Source organism: Babylonia areolata, chromosome 20 (genome assembly GCF_041734735.1).
Source record: "Babylonia areolata isolate BAREFJ2019XMU chromosome 20, ASM4173473v1, whole genome shotgun sequence".
Taxonomy (NCBI): domain Eukaryota; kingdom Metazoa; phylum Mollusca; class Gastropoda; order Neogastropoda; family Buccinidae; genus Babylonia; species Babylonia areolata.
Genome location: NC_134895.1, coordinates 50137741 through 50155240, shown reverse-complemented (window position 1 = coordinate 50155240; position 17500 = coordinate 50137741). Strand labels below are relative to the sequence as shown.

The window sequence follows — 17500 nt, the reverse complement described above, 5'->3', positions numbered from 1 at the left end:
CGTGAATGTTGACAAAGAATACCACAATTCTGACGACGGAAGCTAAAGGTTGGGTCATTCAGACACCCACTGGACATCTGAGGGGTCTGTGTAGAGGAGAAGAGAGGATTGGCCGTACTGAGTGAGTTATTCATTTCATCTCCTGGCCTCAATGTTTGTTAATCACTGTTTTGACAGACTCCACTGGAGCTGGTCCGGTAACAGCCCCCTTGTTTGTTGTTGTTTGTTTGTTTGTTTTACTGTTGTTTTACTCTTTTTTTTTCTTGTTGTCACAACAGATTTCTCTTTGTGGAATTCGGGCTGCTCTCCCCAGGGAGAGCGCCTCGCTACATTGAGAGCGCCACCTATGTTTTTGTTGTTGTTGTTTTTCTGCCTGCAATTTTATTTGCTTTCCTATCGAAATGGATTTTTTTCTAACAGAGTTTTACCAGGGGCAGCCTTTTTGTTGCCGTGGGTTCTTTTACGTGCGCTTAGTGCATGCCGCCCACAGGAACGTCGGTTTATCGTCTCAACCGAATGACTAGCGTCCAGACCACCACTTGAGATCTAGAGGGGGGGGGGGGGGAGAAAATACTGGCGACTGTGGGATTCGAACCAGTGCGCTCAGATTCTCTCGCTTCCTAGGCGAACGCGTTACCACCAGGCCATCACTCCTCCCTCTTCTTCTTCTTTATTTTATTTTATTATTGTTTTGTTGTTGTTGTTTTTTCTTCTTTAATGTCGCATCACACATACTGGTGGTTGTGGACATTAGTTTAATAAAGACTATCAATTTTCACATTTGAATGTTAGTTCAGTTTCAGTTTCAGTTCAATTCAGTTGCTCATGGAGGCGTCACTGCGTTCGGGTGAATCCATACTATACACTACACCACATCTGGTAAGCAGAAGCCTGACCAGCAGCGTGACCCAACTTGCTTAGACAGGCCTTGAGGGGAAATTAATTTTCTTTTTAATTCAAAAAGTCAAAAAAAAAGAAATGAATAAGTAACTAAATAACTAAACAAGAATAGTATTTTGAGGAAGTGTCTGGGTTTGTTCCAATGTACCTTTTATTTACCTGTGTGCTAGCTGAGTCGGTAGCGTAAGCATCACTGACTTGAAGTTGTGTACCTTGTGTAATGGAGAGAGTTACCAGTCTTTACTATTTGTTAATCATTTCATCTCCTGGCCTCATTATTTGTTGATTTCCAAGAATAGTATTGAAGTGGGGAGTTGAACGGTAAGTTAAAGGAAAGGGGTTACATTTATTGACCCCCACCGTATGTGTGCATGCCCCATGTCAACTCTAGCCCCCAACCCCCACCCCGACCACCCTTTTCCATCGGGATATGCTTATCTTTTTATATGAAAAAAAAAAGAGAAAAGCTTGTGGAAAGTCAGGAGAGATCCCGGAGAGCTGTTTAGGGGCCGGGTCTAGTGTGTGGGGGGGTGGGGGTGGGGCTGACGGGGGAGGGGGTGAGGGGCTGGCTAAAAATAAACCCGCCCCAGGTGGTTTTTGTTGTTGTTTTTTTGTTTGTTTGTTTTTTGTTTTGTTTTGTTTTCTTCACCAGAGATGTTTGTGTTTTCCGATGATTTTTTTTTTTTTAATTTTTTTTTTAGTATTTTGACTTCAATGACGCATAGTCATTTCAGGACAAGGTTTGGAGCCTTCCTAGGCTGGGCGAACCCACCACCACTAGAGTCAGTTCAGAGTTTCGTCACAAAAATAATGGTTCCATGGGGCTAACTTGGAAGGGAGGTGGGGCGGGGGGTGAGGTGGGGGCGGGGGGGGGCGGTCACTCTAGATGTGTCAAGTGTGGGTGTGGAGCCGGCCCAATATCATTGTGACAGTTGGTCAAACAACCAACTGTCCACAGCCATGGTGTGTGTGCGGGGGGGGGGGGGGGGGGGGGGGGGGGGGGGGGGGGGGGGGGGGGGGGGGGGGGGGGGTGGAGGGCTTTGCTTTCTTTAGCCACGTGTGATGAGGTCTTCGAAACCCCAGTGAAAACAATCCCTGCCGGTTTTGTTTTTTTTCCTTCTTCCTCTGGTAACACGTGCGTCGATGCTGTTGTCGGGAAATACAGGTTGATCATTGTGAAACTCTGTGTGTTTGAAAAGGGAGATCATAGAATTCAGAAGATTTTTTTTTAAATCATTCAAGAGAGAGAGAGAGAGAAACAACTACTGAAACAGCATTTTTTGTTATTTTTGTTGATATATTTTATTCTTATTTTCTATGAGAGTTATGATCTAATCTCCTAGCACGACCAAACTGAAGCGAATTCATAATCACAGGCACATCTGTTGCACACACACACACACACACACACACACACACACAACAAGAAGAAGAAGAAACGCACGCGCGCACTCACTTTCAGGCTGAATAATCAATTGGACATAAAACGGACATCATTAAGGGTTTAGATAAATTGGCAATGCTATCGCCTGAAGCATAAAGCACTCTGTCGCATGGTCATTGCATATTCTAATATAATGCAATGATCAGATTGTCTCTATCATTTAACAAACAAACAAAGAAAATAAATAAATAGATAAATGAATAAATGAGCTGTGAACATGATGTGGGAAGGCGGAGGAGTGGGGGGGCGGAAGAAGAGTTCTTTTTGAATGGCTGTGAAAACCTTGACATCAAATTTCATAACGACACAAGGTATCGGGAAGTGTGTATGTGATAACAACATCATTACACACACACACCTTCGTGAAAGCTTGATGTCAAACACTGGTTTGCCTCTGAAGAAACAGCAATTTCAGTTTTCAGTTTCAATTTCTCAAGGAGACATCACTTCGATAAAATCTATTATGCGCTACACCACATTTGCTGGTCAGATGCCTAACAGCAGCGTAACCCAACGCGATTGTCAAGCCTTGGGCGCATGCATTTATATATTAATTGTGTACCTATCAGACAGAACTTTGCCAGAGGGCAGTACTTTTTGTTGCCATGGGTTCTTTTTCAGTGCGTCAAGTGCGTGCTGCTCACGGGACCTCGGCTAATCGTCTCATCCGACTAATCCAGACGCACAGTTCGATTTCCCAGTCAAACTTGGGAGAAAGGACGAGAGCGAGATTCGAACCTAGACCCTGGCGGACACACTGTATTGGCCGAAGAGCGTCTTAACCAATCAGCCACCTTGGAGAGGTGTCACGATTGGGCTTGGTTGCAGCGCTATGATTCTACAGTATCAAGAACTTTCCAAAATGTACAGAATCAGAAAATTCTTAGCCGAACGCTGTGAAGATTTAACTCTCTCCATACGAACGGCGAAAGAGACGACGTTAACAGCGTTTCACCCCAATTACCATCATCAAAATATTGCAAGCGGAAGGCTCTTATACTGAAGAGGTGAATGTTGACAAAGAATACCACATTTCTGACGACGGAAGCTAAAGGTTGGGTCATTGAGACACCCACAGGACATCCGAGGGGTATGTGTAGAGGAGAAGAGAGGACTGGCAGTACTGAGTGAGTTAACGCTGCTAATACCGTTTGTGCGCAACCCAGCCCATTTTTGACTGACGCGGTCTGTCTACGTACGTTAATTAGCCAGGTCCCCAGAGAAGTTTGGTTGGTGTGGCCTGTCAATATTGACACTGTCTCAAAACATTGACCAGTGTGGGCGGCCCCTAATGGAAATGACTGTGGCTCCCGTGACCTACATTCAGATACAATGATTATTTCCGCCAGTGACCACGTGTAAGGGCTGGAGTTGAGAAAACATACCTGATTAGGTCGACTCCACTCTTCTGGGTTACCAAAAGTATTGGGAGGGTAATTAACATACACACACACACGTACACACACACACACACACACACACCCTCACACACACGCACGCACGCATGCGCGCACACACACACACACACACACACACACACACACACACACAAACAAACAAAACAAAAACCAACAAAAAACCCACACATGTTCACATTGTAAATCGAGTGTGCTTTTGCTGACATGCACGCACGTACACAAGCGTGCAAACACGCGCATGCGCATAAACACACACACACACACACACACACACACACACACACACACACACACACACACACACACACACACACACACACACACACACAGGACATTATTTCTCGTTTGAAAACGATGACGAAAAGTAGGAGGTAAGCTGATATCCAGAACAAACGTGGTTCCATGCTATTTTCACAGGCAGAACCAAACATTTTGTCTTGGTCTGATTTGTTCCAGTGGGTCATGTTCAATGTAAAAAAACATGGAAACGGGGCTGGAACCCTGAGTACCTCATTTGACTTAGCATGAGACGAGGGTTTTAGTTTTGATCAGGCGTCAAGACGTGTGGACTGACCCATACAGGCTACGATACACATCAGCTTGAATAATGAGAAATGATTTTTTTTTTTGAAGAAGAAGAAGAAAAAAAAAGCTGCGAGTGTGAAGGGGGTGGAGGCAGAAGCAGATGCCTGATCTACAGACAGGCCAACACGGTGATCATGTCTTAGGACGTGAGATGGAATCTTACAAATTAACCTGCAAAATATGCCATCCAAAAAACAAACAAAAAAACCTAAACAAAACAAAACAATAACAACAAAAACAACAAACAAAACAGGCAAACAAACAAACAACAACAACATCATCATCAAACAGACAACAACAAACAAAAACAACAACATGAAAGAACAAGAAACAACAAGAACAAAATAACAGCAACAACAAACATACTGATGATGACGTTAATTGTAATAATAATGATAATGATAATTATTATCATAACAATAATATCACGATAACCATAGTATTAATCATAATTGTAATAGTAATCATCATCATCATCATGATAATAACAGCAACATGGTCTCTGGACACCTGGATGAGGCAGATATCACCCAACTTGCCAGTCACCACAGGACAGCCACATCCCCCATCTGGAGACTTTGCTGGACTTCAAGCAGAATCAGTGTCGTGTCGGCCGACAGTCCACCCACAGTCATGTGCCCGTGGCTGTCCTCCCACGCATGGATAGCAGCTGTGTCCGACTAGGACCATCAGAACAACAGAGAATGCATTTCACTGCTGTCTAGGACCATCAGAACAACAGAGAAGGCATTTCACTGCTGTCTAGGACCATCAGAACAATAGAGAAGGCATTTCATTGCTGACTAGGACCATCAGAACAATAGAGAAGGCATTTCACTGCTGACTAGGACCATCAGAACAACAGAGAAGGCATTTCACTGCTGACTAGGACCATCAGAACAATAGAGAAGGCATTTCATTGCTGACTAGGACCATCAGAACAATAGAGAATGCATTTCACTGCTGACTAGGACCATCAGAACAACAGAGAAGGCATTTCACTGCTGACTAGGACCATCAGAACAACAGAGAAGGCATTTCACTGCCGACTAGGACCATCAGAACAACAGGGAAGGAATTTCACTGCTGACTAGGACCATCAGAACAACAGGGAAGGAATTTCACTGCTGACTAGGACCATCAGAACAACAGGGAAGGAATTTCACTGCTGACTAGGACCATCAGAACAACAGGGAAGGAATTTCACTGCTGACTAGGACCATCAGAACAACAGGGAAGGAATTTCACTGCTGTCCCGATTATATGGGCGAGAAGTTGATTACAGTGGAGAGCGTCCTGCCCAAGCTACACCCCCCAATTCTCCCGGCCGAGAGGGTTATTAGGACAGTCGGCGTTCGGGATCCTACCATCCAGGAGCCAGTTGCATTGCTCGGACGGAAGAGCCTAGTATGGTCGTAACCCGCTACTAACTGTGTGTAGTATGGAACTGTCCAATGGTGTAGTTCGGTCAACGTAGGCATTTCGTCACGTGTAACCGTCAAAAAGTTAGAACCAAGCAATGCAGCTGGCTCCAGGACCGAAAGTAAACTACAACCGACAGGAGAAGTTATTAAAATAAACTATGTTGTGAATGCAAAAAGGAGGGTACATAGCTAGCTGTCACCTTCTTTAAGACATGCGGCATGGGAATCTGAAGGACAGGTCCGTTTCTGTTTGATTGTCAGAGAGTCTGCTCTCTTGCACCTTAGTCCCATAGCTTTTCACAGCCTCTAGGGGCAGTTCATTCATTCTCACCGTATCACGGGCTCGGCAAAGGAAGGCGGGGCAAAATCCTCTCCTTCCGCCTGTTTTAATTAACCTTCTCCCAAGCCAAAGTCATGTACCCACCCATCCACACCCGGGTGAAAGCGATCAGGAGTAAAGCGTCTTTCTCCGAGGACAAACCAAAACTCAGTGCTGAAACAGGGAGCTCGAACCTTGATCACAGATGAAGCACTAGATGAGAAGTCTTAACGGCGTACAGAGCAGAGGGGTGTCTGCAAGAAGTCACGCCACTTCAGGCAGGGAGTCGGACCTCTCTGTTTGTCCAGAGCCAAGAAGCACCGGGTCAGACTCCCCTTGTTGCTGCTGCATCAGCAGCCCGGGGCCCCGTGGTTGGTCCTTCACGCTGCGACCGCCACCGGCAGAAGGGTTCATCAGCAGGGCGCTGGTGCTGTCCATGAAGTGGGACAGGCGGCGGACGAGGTGGGGGGGCAGGCTGTCGGCCTCCACCACCCCCTCCGCGATGGTCGCTCGGCGTCCGGACCGGGAGTGCTGCGCGTCCGGAAAGGAGGCTCCTTCCTTTCCTCTCTTGTTGTCCGTAAGGCCAGGCGCTTCCCCGTCTTCCGGGATCACGTGCGTCACCGGGAAGGAGGGGGCGGAGGGGGAGTGCTTCATGGTGGGGGTGGGGGTGGTCTTGGGGTCCGTCGGTTGTTTCCCCTGGGGCAGGCCGGAGGAGGAGGGGTCGCTGAGGCGGCGGTCAGGGGTCATGCCCGGGTCACTCCTCTGTCTCTTCACCTGGTGGGGCAGTCATGGGTGTGTTGTTCGTGTCATCATCATCATCATCATCATCATCATCATCATCATCATCATCATCACAACATGTGGGGTGTGTTGTTAGTGTCATCATCATCATCATCATCATCATCATCATCATCACAACATGTGGGGTGTGTTGTTCGTGTCATCATCATCATCATCATCATCATCATCATCATCATCATCATCACAACATGTGGGGTGTGTTGTTAGTGTCATCATCATCATCATCATCATCATCATCATCATCACACCACGTACTCCAGCCAAAGGGGGATTTTAAGCAAAATGTTATGGACATAACATGGGCGATGACAACTTATACACAATGGTATCACAGACGTAGCCATGCACAGCAATTACGGTGTCGGCTGAACAAAGATATAATTATTTGACATCATATCGTCATGACGAACGCAGCATCATTTCTCCATTTCATAATCACACTACTTCTTAAAGGAATTTAAACGTTTATGTAAACGCATTAGATCCTAGTGAGAAGTAATGCAAAATAAGTCTAGATAGGTTCAGCAAACGATTTTTAGATGAACTATTAAACAAGTCATACATTTTGATGAGATTTACTGAAGTGGGGTGTTGGCCCAGAGGTAACACGTCCGCTTAGGAAGCAAGAGAATCCGCGCGCACTGGTTCGAATCACACCGGCAGTGGCCAGTATTTTCTCCCCCTCCACCAGACCTTGAGTGGTGGTCTGGACGCTAGTCATTCGGATGAGATGATAAACCGAGGTCCCGTGTGCAGCATGCATTTAGTGCACGTAAAAAGAATTTTTTAAAATCAAATCAAATCAAAAACACGGCAAAAAAAGGGTTGTCCCTGGCAAAATTATGTAGAAAAATCCTCTTCGATAGGAAAACAAATGAAATTGCAGGCAGAAAAAAATACACAAAAAAGGGTGGCGCTGTCAGTGTAGCGACGCGCTCTCCCTGGGGAGAGCAACCCGAATTTCACACAGAGAAATCTGTTGTGACGAAAAGAGTAATATAAATACAAAAATACAAATACGACTCGTACCATGTGGTGTATTCATTGCATGATTTAGGACCATTCAGTTGTGCATGTGTGTTTCCAAACTTTCTCAACTACGTGAAGAGACCAAAGGTTCCATATTCTTTTTAACTCTCTCCATACGAACGGCGAAAGAGACGACGTTAACAGCGTTTCACCCCAATTACCACCATCAAAATATTGCAAGCGGAAGGCTCTTATACTCAAAGAGGTGAATGTTGACAAAGAATACCACAGTTCTGACGACGGAAGCTAAAGGTTGGGTCATTCAGACACCCACTGGACATCCGAGGGGTCTGTGTAGAGGAGAAGAGAGGACTGGCCGTACTGAGTGAGTTAAATTAACGGCCATCGGGGCAGTGTGATTTCACATCCGCTGTGACCAGGGCTCGCCACATGAAGGCGGGACCCAGCTCTCTTCTCGCCGCGTTAAATCTTCCCCCATCCGAAGTCAGGTACCCGTTCACACCTGGGTGGAGTGAGGAAAATCGGACTAAAGTGCCTTTCCCAAGGACACAACACCATGCCGAAACGGGGCCTCGAACCCTGATCACTGGTGAACACTGGATCATTGAGTCCACACCTTACCGATTCTGCCATGCCGGGAATCGCAGAATTGAACGAAGACCCTCTCCGTTATATTGGATGTATTCATTGTGAGGTGTTGTCAAGGGAAACCTGACAGTATCAAGTCCAGTCCATTAACTCACTCAGTACGGCCAGTCCTCTCTTCTCCTCTACACAGACCCCTTGAATGTCCAGTGGGTGTCTGAATGACCCAACCTTTAGCTTCCGTCGTCAGAATTGTGGTATTCTTTGTCAACATTCACCTCTTCAGCATAAGGGCCTTCCGCTTGCAATATTTTGATGATGGTAATTGGGATGAAACGCTGTTAACGTCGTCTCTTTCGCCGTTCGTATGGAAAGAGTTCAAGCATGTGTTTATTTCCATTGAATTAGAACCAGAATCAGAATAACTCTATTGTATCAGTTATTAAAGAAAGAAGAAATTAAGTGTAGTGAAGTCTGAGACAAAAACAGATTACAAACAGAACAGTAATATTTGATATACAACATAAATTATATAAGGAAATCACACATAACTGGGACAGAAAAAAAGACCGATAAAATCACTTTTCACACACACACACACACACACACACACACACACACACGCACACACACACACACACACACACACACACACACGCGCACACACGCACACACACACACACACACACACACACACACACGCGCGCGCACACACACACACACACACACACACACACACACACAGGAGGAAGGTGGCAGAATGGTTAAGACACTCATCTGCCGATACATAGAGTCCTCGAGGGTGTGGGTTCGAATCCCGCTCTCGCCCTTTCTCCCAAGTTTGACTGGAAAATCAAACTGAGCGTCTAGTCTTTCGGATAAGATGATATACCGAGGTCCTGTGTGTAGCACGCACTTGGTGCACTGGAAAAGAACCCATGGCAACGAGAGTGTCGTCCTCTGGCAAAGTTCAGAGGCAGAAATCCACTCTGATAGGTACACAAAAAATATGCATGCACTCAAGGCCTGCCTGACTGAGCGCGTTGGGTCACGCCGCTGGTCGGGCATCTTCCTTGCAGTTGTGGTGCAGCGTATATGGATTTGTCCGAACGCAGTGACACCTCCCTGAGAAACTGAAACCGAAACACACACCTACATGCCTTCATTCAATAACCAATCCACCCATCCATCCCTGTAATTAATATCGTAATCTTACCGTGATTTTTTTTTTTTTTTAATAATCATATTTTTATGGTTTACTTATCCCTGCCAACTTTTGTCTTGGGTACAGGTTTTTATGCAGTGCCCCCGTTTGGGTTTATTTGTGGCAAATCTGAGTGGAGTATTGGCCTTGAGGTAACGCGTCCGCCTAGGAAGCGAGAGAATCTGAGCGCGCTGGTTCGAATCACGGCTCAGCCGCCGATATTTTCTCCCCCTCCACTAGACCTTGAGTGGTGGTCTGGACGCTAGTCATTCGGATGAGACGATAAACCGAGGTCTCGTGTGCAACATGCACTTAGCGCACGTAAAAGAACCCACGGCAATAAAAGGGTTGTTCCTGGCAAAATTCTTTAGAAAAATCCACTTCGATAGGAAAAACAAATAAAACTGCACGCAGGAAAAAATACAAAAAAATGGGTGGCGCTGTAGTATAGCGACGCGCTCTCCCTGGGGAGAGCAGCCCGAATTTCAGACAGAGAAGTCTGTTGTGATAAAAAGAAATACAAAATACAAAATATGTGATGCTGTATCTTATTGTGACTTGTTTTATGCAGTGTACTTAGGAACTAACATGTATGTTTCAGTATCGGATCTTTTGTATTTTTCTTGTTCTTTATTTTCATTGCCAGGCAATCTCATATTTAGTTCATGTATATAATGATCATTTTTTAAATAGCATGCAGGTCAGTTACTGCCTAAATAGCTTTAATTTTAGGCTCTGGCAGTATAAAAATGTTAATAAATCATCACCCATCCACCCACCCACCTGTTTACATCCACACACCAGCCTTCACACACTACACTCACATTGTTCTCGGTGCGTTGAGTTACACTGCTGGTCACAGAGGTGGTGGTGTTGTGTTCATGAAATTTGTCCGAACCCAGCAACGCTTTCTTGAGAAACTTAGAAAATGAAAAACGTAAACTCACCTCTCTCTCTCTCTCGGTGTGTTGAGTTACGCTGCTGGTCAGGCATCTGCCTTGCAGATTGCAGATGTGGTGTAGCGTATTATGAAATTTGTCCCAACGCAGCGACGCTTCTTTAAGAAACAAATTGACAAACTTAAACTCACCTCTTTCTTGGCGCTTTGGGTTACGCTGCTGGTCAGGCATCTGCCTAACACTGAGGTGCAACTTGTAATGATTAATTTTGATTAATTTTGTCCGAACGCAGTGACGACTCCTTGAGAAACTGTTAATAAAAAAAAATAAAATCTTCCTCTATTAGGCCAATTACTGTGGTGATAATAAATTTAATCTCGTGTTAATATTGATATTAGCATTATTTTACTATATTATGTACTGTTTGTTTATTTGTTTTATTTCATTATTTCATTACTTACTGTTTATGAATGTTATTTGATACAAGTCATAATATAGTTCATCAGTCGTCATGATAAAATTGAAGTGCAACGTTGTGAGCACAGTATAAGCTTTAAGCTTGTTGATGCTCTTTTGTCATTCATTGCGTAGTAATCATGTGTATTGTTGAACAATTAAAGATTATTTAAACCAAAAAAATTTTTTTTTTTTAACCCCTGAAACTCACCTCTTTCTTGGCGTCCTGCAGACGGCACAGTTTCTGAGCCATGGCGCCCTTGGCACGTGCCATCTCAACGTGGCTCAACTTCCGGTGGCGCTCGTGTTGCCGCATCTCCTTGTCGTGTTGCCATGACAGCTGGCGGTGTGTGCTGACGAACTGGGTCCGGCGCGGCATGTGACGCACGCGCTCGAAGGCGATGTCGTCATCGATGGTGTGGGAAAGGCTGACGTCACAGCAGACGTCACTTTCCATGGTGGGGGAGGGAGGTTGTTGTGGAGGCGACGACAGAGGGGGTGGATTTCACAGGGCCTTGTTTTGTATTGTTTTATTCTGTCTCATTTTAGATCAGCTTAGTATTTGCTTGTTTAAAAAAAAAGGCTAACTCAGACTCTGGATTGCTTGCCTTTATTCAACACAGCACACATTGAAAATGACCATGGACAGTCCGATCTCTTGTTATCAATCTGGGCGTTGCCGATTGTTTAGCTAGTAGCACGTAAAACAAGAACTGAATTCGTAAAGATCGGATGCGCTGCAGGGTACAATCTCCGTCTCTTGTCAAGTTTGATCGTGACAGAGTAAAAACGGATCACGGAACATGTATAACCAGTGTAAAAGAAATTAAGCGCGGAACGTCAATGACAATGCCTTTCTGCACAGAATTCCACACATACACTATTTTCTTACTTTTTTTTCTTTTTTTTTTGTTTGTTTGTTTGTTTTATTATTCGAGTAAACACGCCACGTTGTGTCGACCGAATCAACGCAGGAAGAAGTGACGGTATAAGCTCAGGCTTGTTGTTACTCAAGTTTTCTTTAATAGAACGCTGTATTTCACCTTGTTTGTTTGTTTTTTTTACATTAAAAAGAAAACGTTTAAACCAAGAAGTCCTGAAATATAGGAAAAGAAAACAACAACAACAACAACCATCACCACCATAAAGCCTCGAGACGTCAGTGGCTAGAAAAACTCGGCAGAGGTGCACATGCTGTTGTTTTTTTTGTTGATGTCTTTTTTTTCTTCACATAAACACGTCGTGTTCTACAGGCCAGGTGTAGAAAGGAAGGTTGCTTCTTGTTTCCGCGGACTAAAAGCTAGGAATGCAGTTCTGGTGACACTCTGTGTGACTGACAGAGCGAACGAGTAAGGAGGAGGGGAGAGGGGGTGGGGTGGGGGGGTTCCTGAGACAAACCAAACAAATCGGTCCGTCGCTCGCTGGCGATCGAGGAATTGTCGGTGGGTGACTTGTTGGCACTGCGAGGGAGATTCGGCCACCTTCTGTTATAAGCTAACCCCCCCCCCACCCCCCACCCCCCGCCCATTCCCACCTCCCCCGCCCCAACACCCCCCCCCCCTCCCTCCCCATTCCCGCGCACCCCTCCTCTGACCCTTTCCTCCCACCCCACCCCTCCTCCCACACTTCTCCCTCTCGTCAGCGCGAGCAACTTCCCCTGCACAGCACTGCAGCCGTGCGGTGACAGCACTGGATGTGTCCCCCCCCTGACAAAATGTGTCCGGAGGCAATATTTAGGCTTATAATAATACTTACAGTTGGACCAACAGCATAGTGAGGACTGTATCATCAATGGTTTCTCCATTGCAATGGGAAATCATTTACAACTTAGTCTTCCGTGAAGGACTATGACTCTCAAACACGGAGGCGAAATTGCACTGGCTCTCAGTGCTGCAGCCTTGGGGGCTTGTTGGCCTTTGGGAACCATCCCCAACACCGACTGTCCTAAAAACCCTCACGGCCGGGAGTGTGGGGATGTAACTTGGGCAAGACACTCTCCACTATAATCAAATTCTAGCCCAGTACAGTCGGGACAGTAAGTTGCCCCCTCTGCTGTTCCGATGGTCATAGTCGGACACGACTGACCATCATACTTAGCGCTCACTGGGCCCATACCTCGCCCGGCCTCTGCGTGCTGGATCGGCGAACAAGAAGCCTGCATTTGTCCCGGTCATTGGCAAGCGCCTGGGTTTATAAATATAAAATATAAAATGTAGGCTTATACAGCGCAGATGGGGCTCACCGCGCTACACAATAAAAAAAAATAATGAAGTTTAAGACTATGTGTCGTGAAATATGTACAAAGTCTACAAAGTTTAACATGACTAAAATATGCATATGTAAGTCTGACATGATAAAAGATATATATATATATATATACACATATATATATACATACACATACACATGCATACACACACACATATACACATGTATACATGTATACACACACACACACACACACACACACACACACACACACACACACACACACACAGATATGTAAATTGACACAGGCGACATCACAGTCTCAAATCCCACAGGTGCAAATCCCAGCAAAACAAAGCACGCCACATTCACCACTGTCAAAAATAAACACCAGGGAACCAGGTTTGGGGCCAAAAAGTTCCCCTCTCCAGTCAAGGACGTTATATGTCCGTCTCTTTACGGCTCTGACGCCCTTTTCTTCTGTTTCCTTGAAGGTGCAGGGTAACGTGTGTGTGTGTGTGTGTGGGGGGGGGGGGGGGGGGGCTCATGTACGTTTATGTGTATTTGACTGTGCTTTCATATCTGTGAACCTGCATGTTTGGTGCATATCTGTTATGCATATGTGGGTGTATGTGTGTCTCCATGTTTTACATTTATTTGCTTATTTATCATCATTGTTGTCTCTTTTTTTTGTCTTTTTTTTTATTACTGCTACTACTTCTTTTGTCTTTTTTATTTATTTATTTATTTATTTATTTATGTACGCTTATAGTTGACTTCATCACGTTTTTGCGCCTTATACATATTAGTAGTAGTGGTAGTAGTTTTTGTTGTTGTTGTTGTTTTATGTATTTATCTATTATTTATTCACCCCTTTTCTCTTTTCTTTTTCCAAGGCCTGACTAAGCGCGTTGGGTTACGCTGCTGGTCAGGCATCTCTGCTTGGCAGATGTGGTGTAGCGTATATGAATTTGTCCGAACGCAGTGACGCCTCCTTGAGCTACTGAAACTGAAACTGAAACTCCTTGAAGAGCGGTATGGGAGAGGTCACAGGATCTTGCTACGTGGCCTTACCGTTTCAGCTGTCTCTTCTGTTTTGTAGACCCTTTGGGCGAAGGTTTTTCTCGGTCCACTCAAGGATGTTATCTGTCCAGCTCTTTCTCCAGCGTTCCCTTCTTTCTCTTTCCTTTGTCCCTCTGAAGACCTTGTACTGTCCAGCTCTCCCTGGAGGTTTTTTTTCTTTTCTTTTCTTTTCTCTGTTCCTTGCGGGATGGTTTGGAGAGGCCACAGAATCTTGTTTTCTCACTTACTGTGGTTGTCGTCTCCTCAAGCATCACATCTCCTGCAAGGAGCACAAGACCAATGACTATGTGCGGAACCTGGTCAGCAACCCTGTTGGGCCCCAAGAACCACTGCTGACGACTGTCAAACGACGGAAGATGGCATGGTTTGGTCATGTCATACGACATAACACCCTCTCAAAACCATCCTGCAAGGGACTGTAGAGGGAGGGCGCAGACGGGGCCGGCAGAGAAAGAGCTGGTCCGACAACGTCAAGGAATGGACCAAAATGACGATGCCAGATCTCCTCCACGACAGCTGCCAACAGAACGGCGTGGCGAGCTATGACATCTTCCTCATGTCCCCCCAACGACCCCAGCGGTTGAGGGAATGAGTGAGTGAGAGTGAGTGCGGGATGGTTACTGTGGTTGTGGTGTTTCCTAGTATTAGTCATCGTCATCGTCCTCTTGTGTTTGTTTGGCTTGTTGGATGGTATTTGTTGACTGGATGGTTGATTGGATGGTTGGCTGGTTGGTTGGATGGTTGGAAGCAAGCGATTGGTTTGCTGGGTGTTTGATAGGTTGTGGGGTGGTAGAGTGATTTGCCTGATGGGGTGGATGCTGTTATCTTGTATTGTGTTGTATGGTATTGTAATGCATTGTATCGTATCGTATTGTATTGTATTGTATTGCATTGTATCACCCACCCACCCCTCCCCCTAGGAGAGCGTGTCGTCAGAATGCAGTGCCTAAATTCTGCCCGCAAGTGTATTTGTTTTCACATCAAAGTGGATTTTTCTACAATTTTTTTTCCAGGAACAACCAGGCATTTTATTTCTGTGGGTTCTTTTACGTGCGCTAAAATGCATGCTACACACTGGACCTCGGTTTATCGTTTCATCTCGAATGACCAGCGTCCAGACCACCACTCAAAGTAGAGTGGAAGTGGGGGGTGGTGGGGGTGGGGGTGGAGAATGCTGGGGAGTGTGGGGTTCGAACCACAGCGCTTAGATTCTCCTCTCGCTCCCCATGCGGACGCGTTACCACTGGACCACCAGACCACCGATGATGATCGTCATGTGTCACTCCTCCAGCTGGCTGATCCCACGACCCTCCCGTCCCGTCCCCAAGTCTTCTTTGTTTGTGTGCTTGTTTCCCAAACACCAGCTGACAGCGGCAAAGGCACAAGATTGGGGAATATGTACGTCTCTTCAAAGGCGGCCTATACCTCAGGATTTGTATTTGTATTTGTATTTCTTTTTATCACAACAGATTTCTCTGTGTGAAATTCGGGCTGCTCTCCCCAGGGAGAGCACGTCGCTATACTACAGCGCCACCCATTTTTTTTTCTTTTTTTCTTTTTTTGTATTTTTTCCTGCGTGCAGTTTTATTTGTTTTTCCTATCGAAGTGGATTTTTCTACAGAATTTTGCCCGGAACAACCCTTTGGTTTCCGTGGGTTCTTTTACGTGCGCTAAGTGCATGCTGCACACGGGACCTCGGTTTATAGTCTCATCCGAAACACTAGCGTCCAGACCACCACTCAAGGATTTCTAGCGGAGGGGGAGAAAATATCGGCGGCTGAGCCGTGATTCGAACCAGCGCGCTCAGATTCTCTCGCTTCCTAGGCGGACGCGTTACCTCTAGGCCATCACTCCACACGGCCATCACTCCACACATGATGGGGGCAGGGTGGTTAAGACGCTTACCTATCAGTACAGTGTCCTGGTGGGGAGGGGGGGGGTCTGGGTTCGATTCCCACTCTTGCCCCTTCTCCCTAGTTTGACAGGAAAAATCAAACTAAGCGTCTAGTCATTCGGATGAGACGGGAAAAAACCGAGGTCCCGTCTGCAGCACGCACTTAGCGGGCGCACTGAAAAAAAAAAAAAAAGAAAGAAACCCACGGCAAAAAGGTGTTGGCCTTTGGCAAATTTCTGTGGACGAAATCTACTCTGATAGGCACACAAACATATATAACATGCATGCACTCAAGGCCTGACTAAGCACGTTGGGTTATGTATGCCGCTGGTCAGGCATCTGCCTTGCTGATGTGGTGTAGCGTATATGAATTTGTCCGAACGCAGCGACGCCTCCTTGAGAAACTGAAACTGGAACTGAAAACCGAAACCTGAAACCCTGGAAGGGTGGAAGGCACAAGATAGGGGACCGTGGATGGCCTGTGTACCTCAGGGAAGGTTATAAGACCTAAACTGCCTCTTTAAAGAGTGAAAGAATAAATCGTTTTGTTGTTTTTTGTTTGTATTGATTTACAAACAGTAAAGAGTGGTAACTCTCTCCATTACACAAGGTACACAACTTCAAGTTAGTGATGCTTACGCTACCGATTCAGCTAGCACACAGGTAAATAAAAGGTACATTGGAACAAACCCAGACACTTCCTCAAAAAGGAAGCGCCGGGCCTGTCCTTATACCAATCATTTGACATGTGCACACAGCAACAAAAACAGAAGAAATGTGCAAACACAAATTAGCTTTTATTCAAGACTGGCATAGCCTCTTTAATCCTGAACAAGCCACACAGAACACATGGACAATACAGAACAAATACATGGTTGCCTCGGTAGTTTATCCGCTGTCTCTCTGACTTGAAGTTGTGTACCTTGTGTAATGGAGAGAGTTACCACTCTTTACTGTTTGTTAACTCTCTCCATACGAACGGCGAAAGAGACGACGTTAACAGCGTTTCATCCCAATTACCATCATCAAAATATTGCAGGCAGAACGCTCTTATACTGAAGAGGTGAATGTTGACAAAGATACCACAGTTCTGACAACGGAAGCTAAAGGTTGGGTCATTCAGACACCCACTGGACATCCGAGGGGTCTGTGTAGAGGAGAAGAGAGGACTGGCCGTACTGAGTGAGTTAATCATATCGTCTCCTGTCTCATTATTTGTATAATTTCCATTTATATTGATTTGTTTTGTTTGGTTCTTTTTTGTGGGTTTTTTTTTTTCTTTTTTTTTCC

General features: G+C 45.5%; 1 protein-coding gene across 1 annotated transcript; it reads right to left on the bottom strand.

Moving 5' to 3' along the window:
- Positions 1 to 5574: 5574 nt before the first annotated feature.
- On the bottom strand, positions 5575 to 11919 carry LOC143295183 (uncharacterized). Its single transcript, XM_076606756.1, has 2 exons — positions 11237 to 11919; positions 5575 to 6864 (listed from the first exon to the last, which is right to left on the bottom strand). Exons 1-2 carry the CDS (start codon positions 11480 to 11482, stop codon positions 6355 to 6357), a joined length of 756 nt encoding a protein of 251 aa, XP_076462871.1. The 5' UTR covers positions 11483 to 11919; the 3' UTR covers positions 5575 to 6354.
- Positions 11920 to 17500: the final 5581 nt, after the last annotated feature.

Excerpts from the sequence above, each read along its gene's own strand:
- LOC143295183 (XM_076606756.1), bottom strand. The coding sequence starts at position 11,482 with ATGGAAAGTGACGTCTGCTGTGACGTCAGCCTTTCCCACACCATCGAT. Across the intron at positions 6,865-11,236 it reads TGCAGGACGCCAAGAAAGAG|GTGAAGAGACAGAGGAGTGA; the intron begins GTGAGTTTCAGG and ends CTGCCCCACCAG.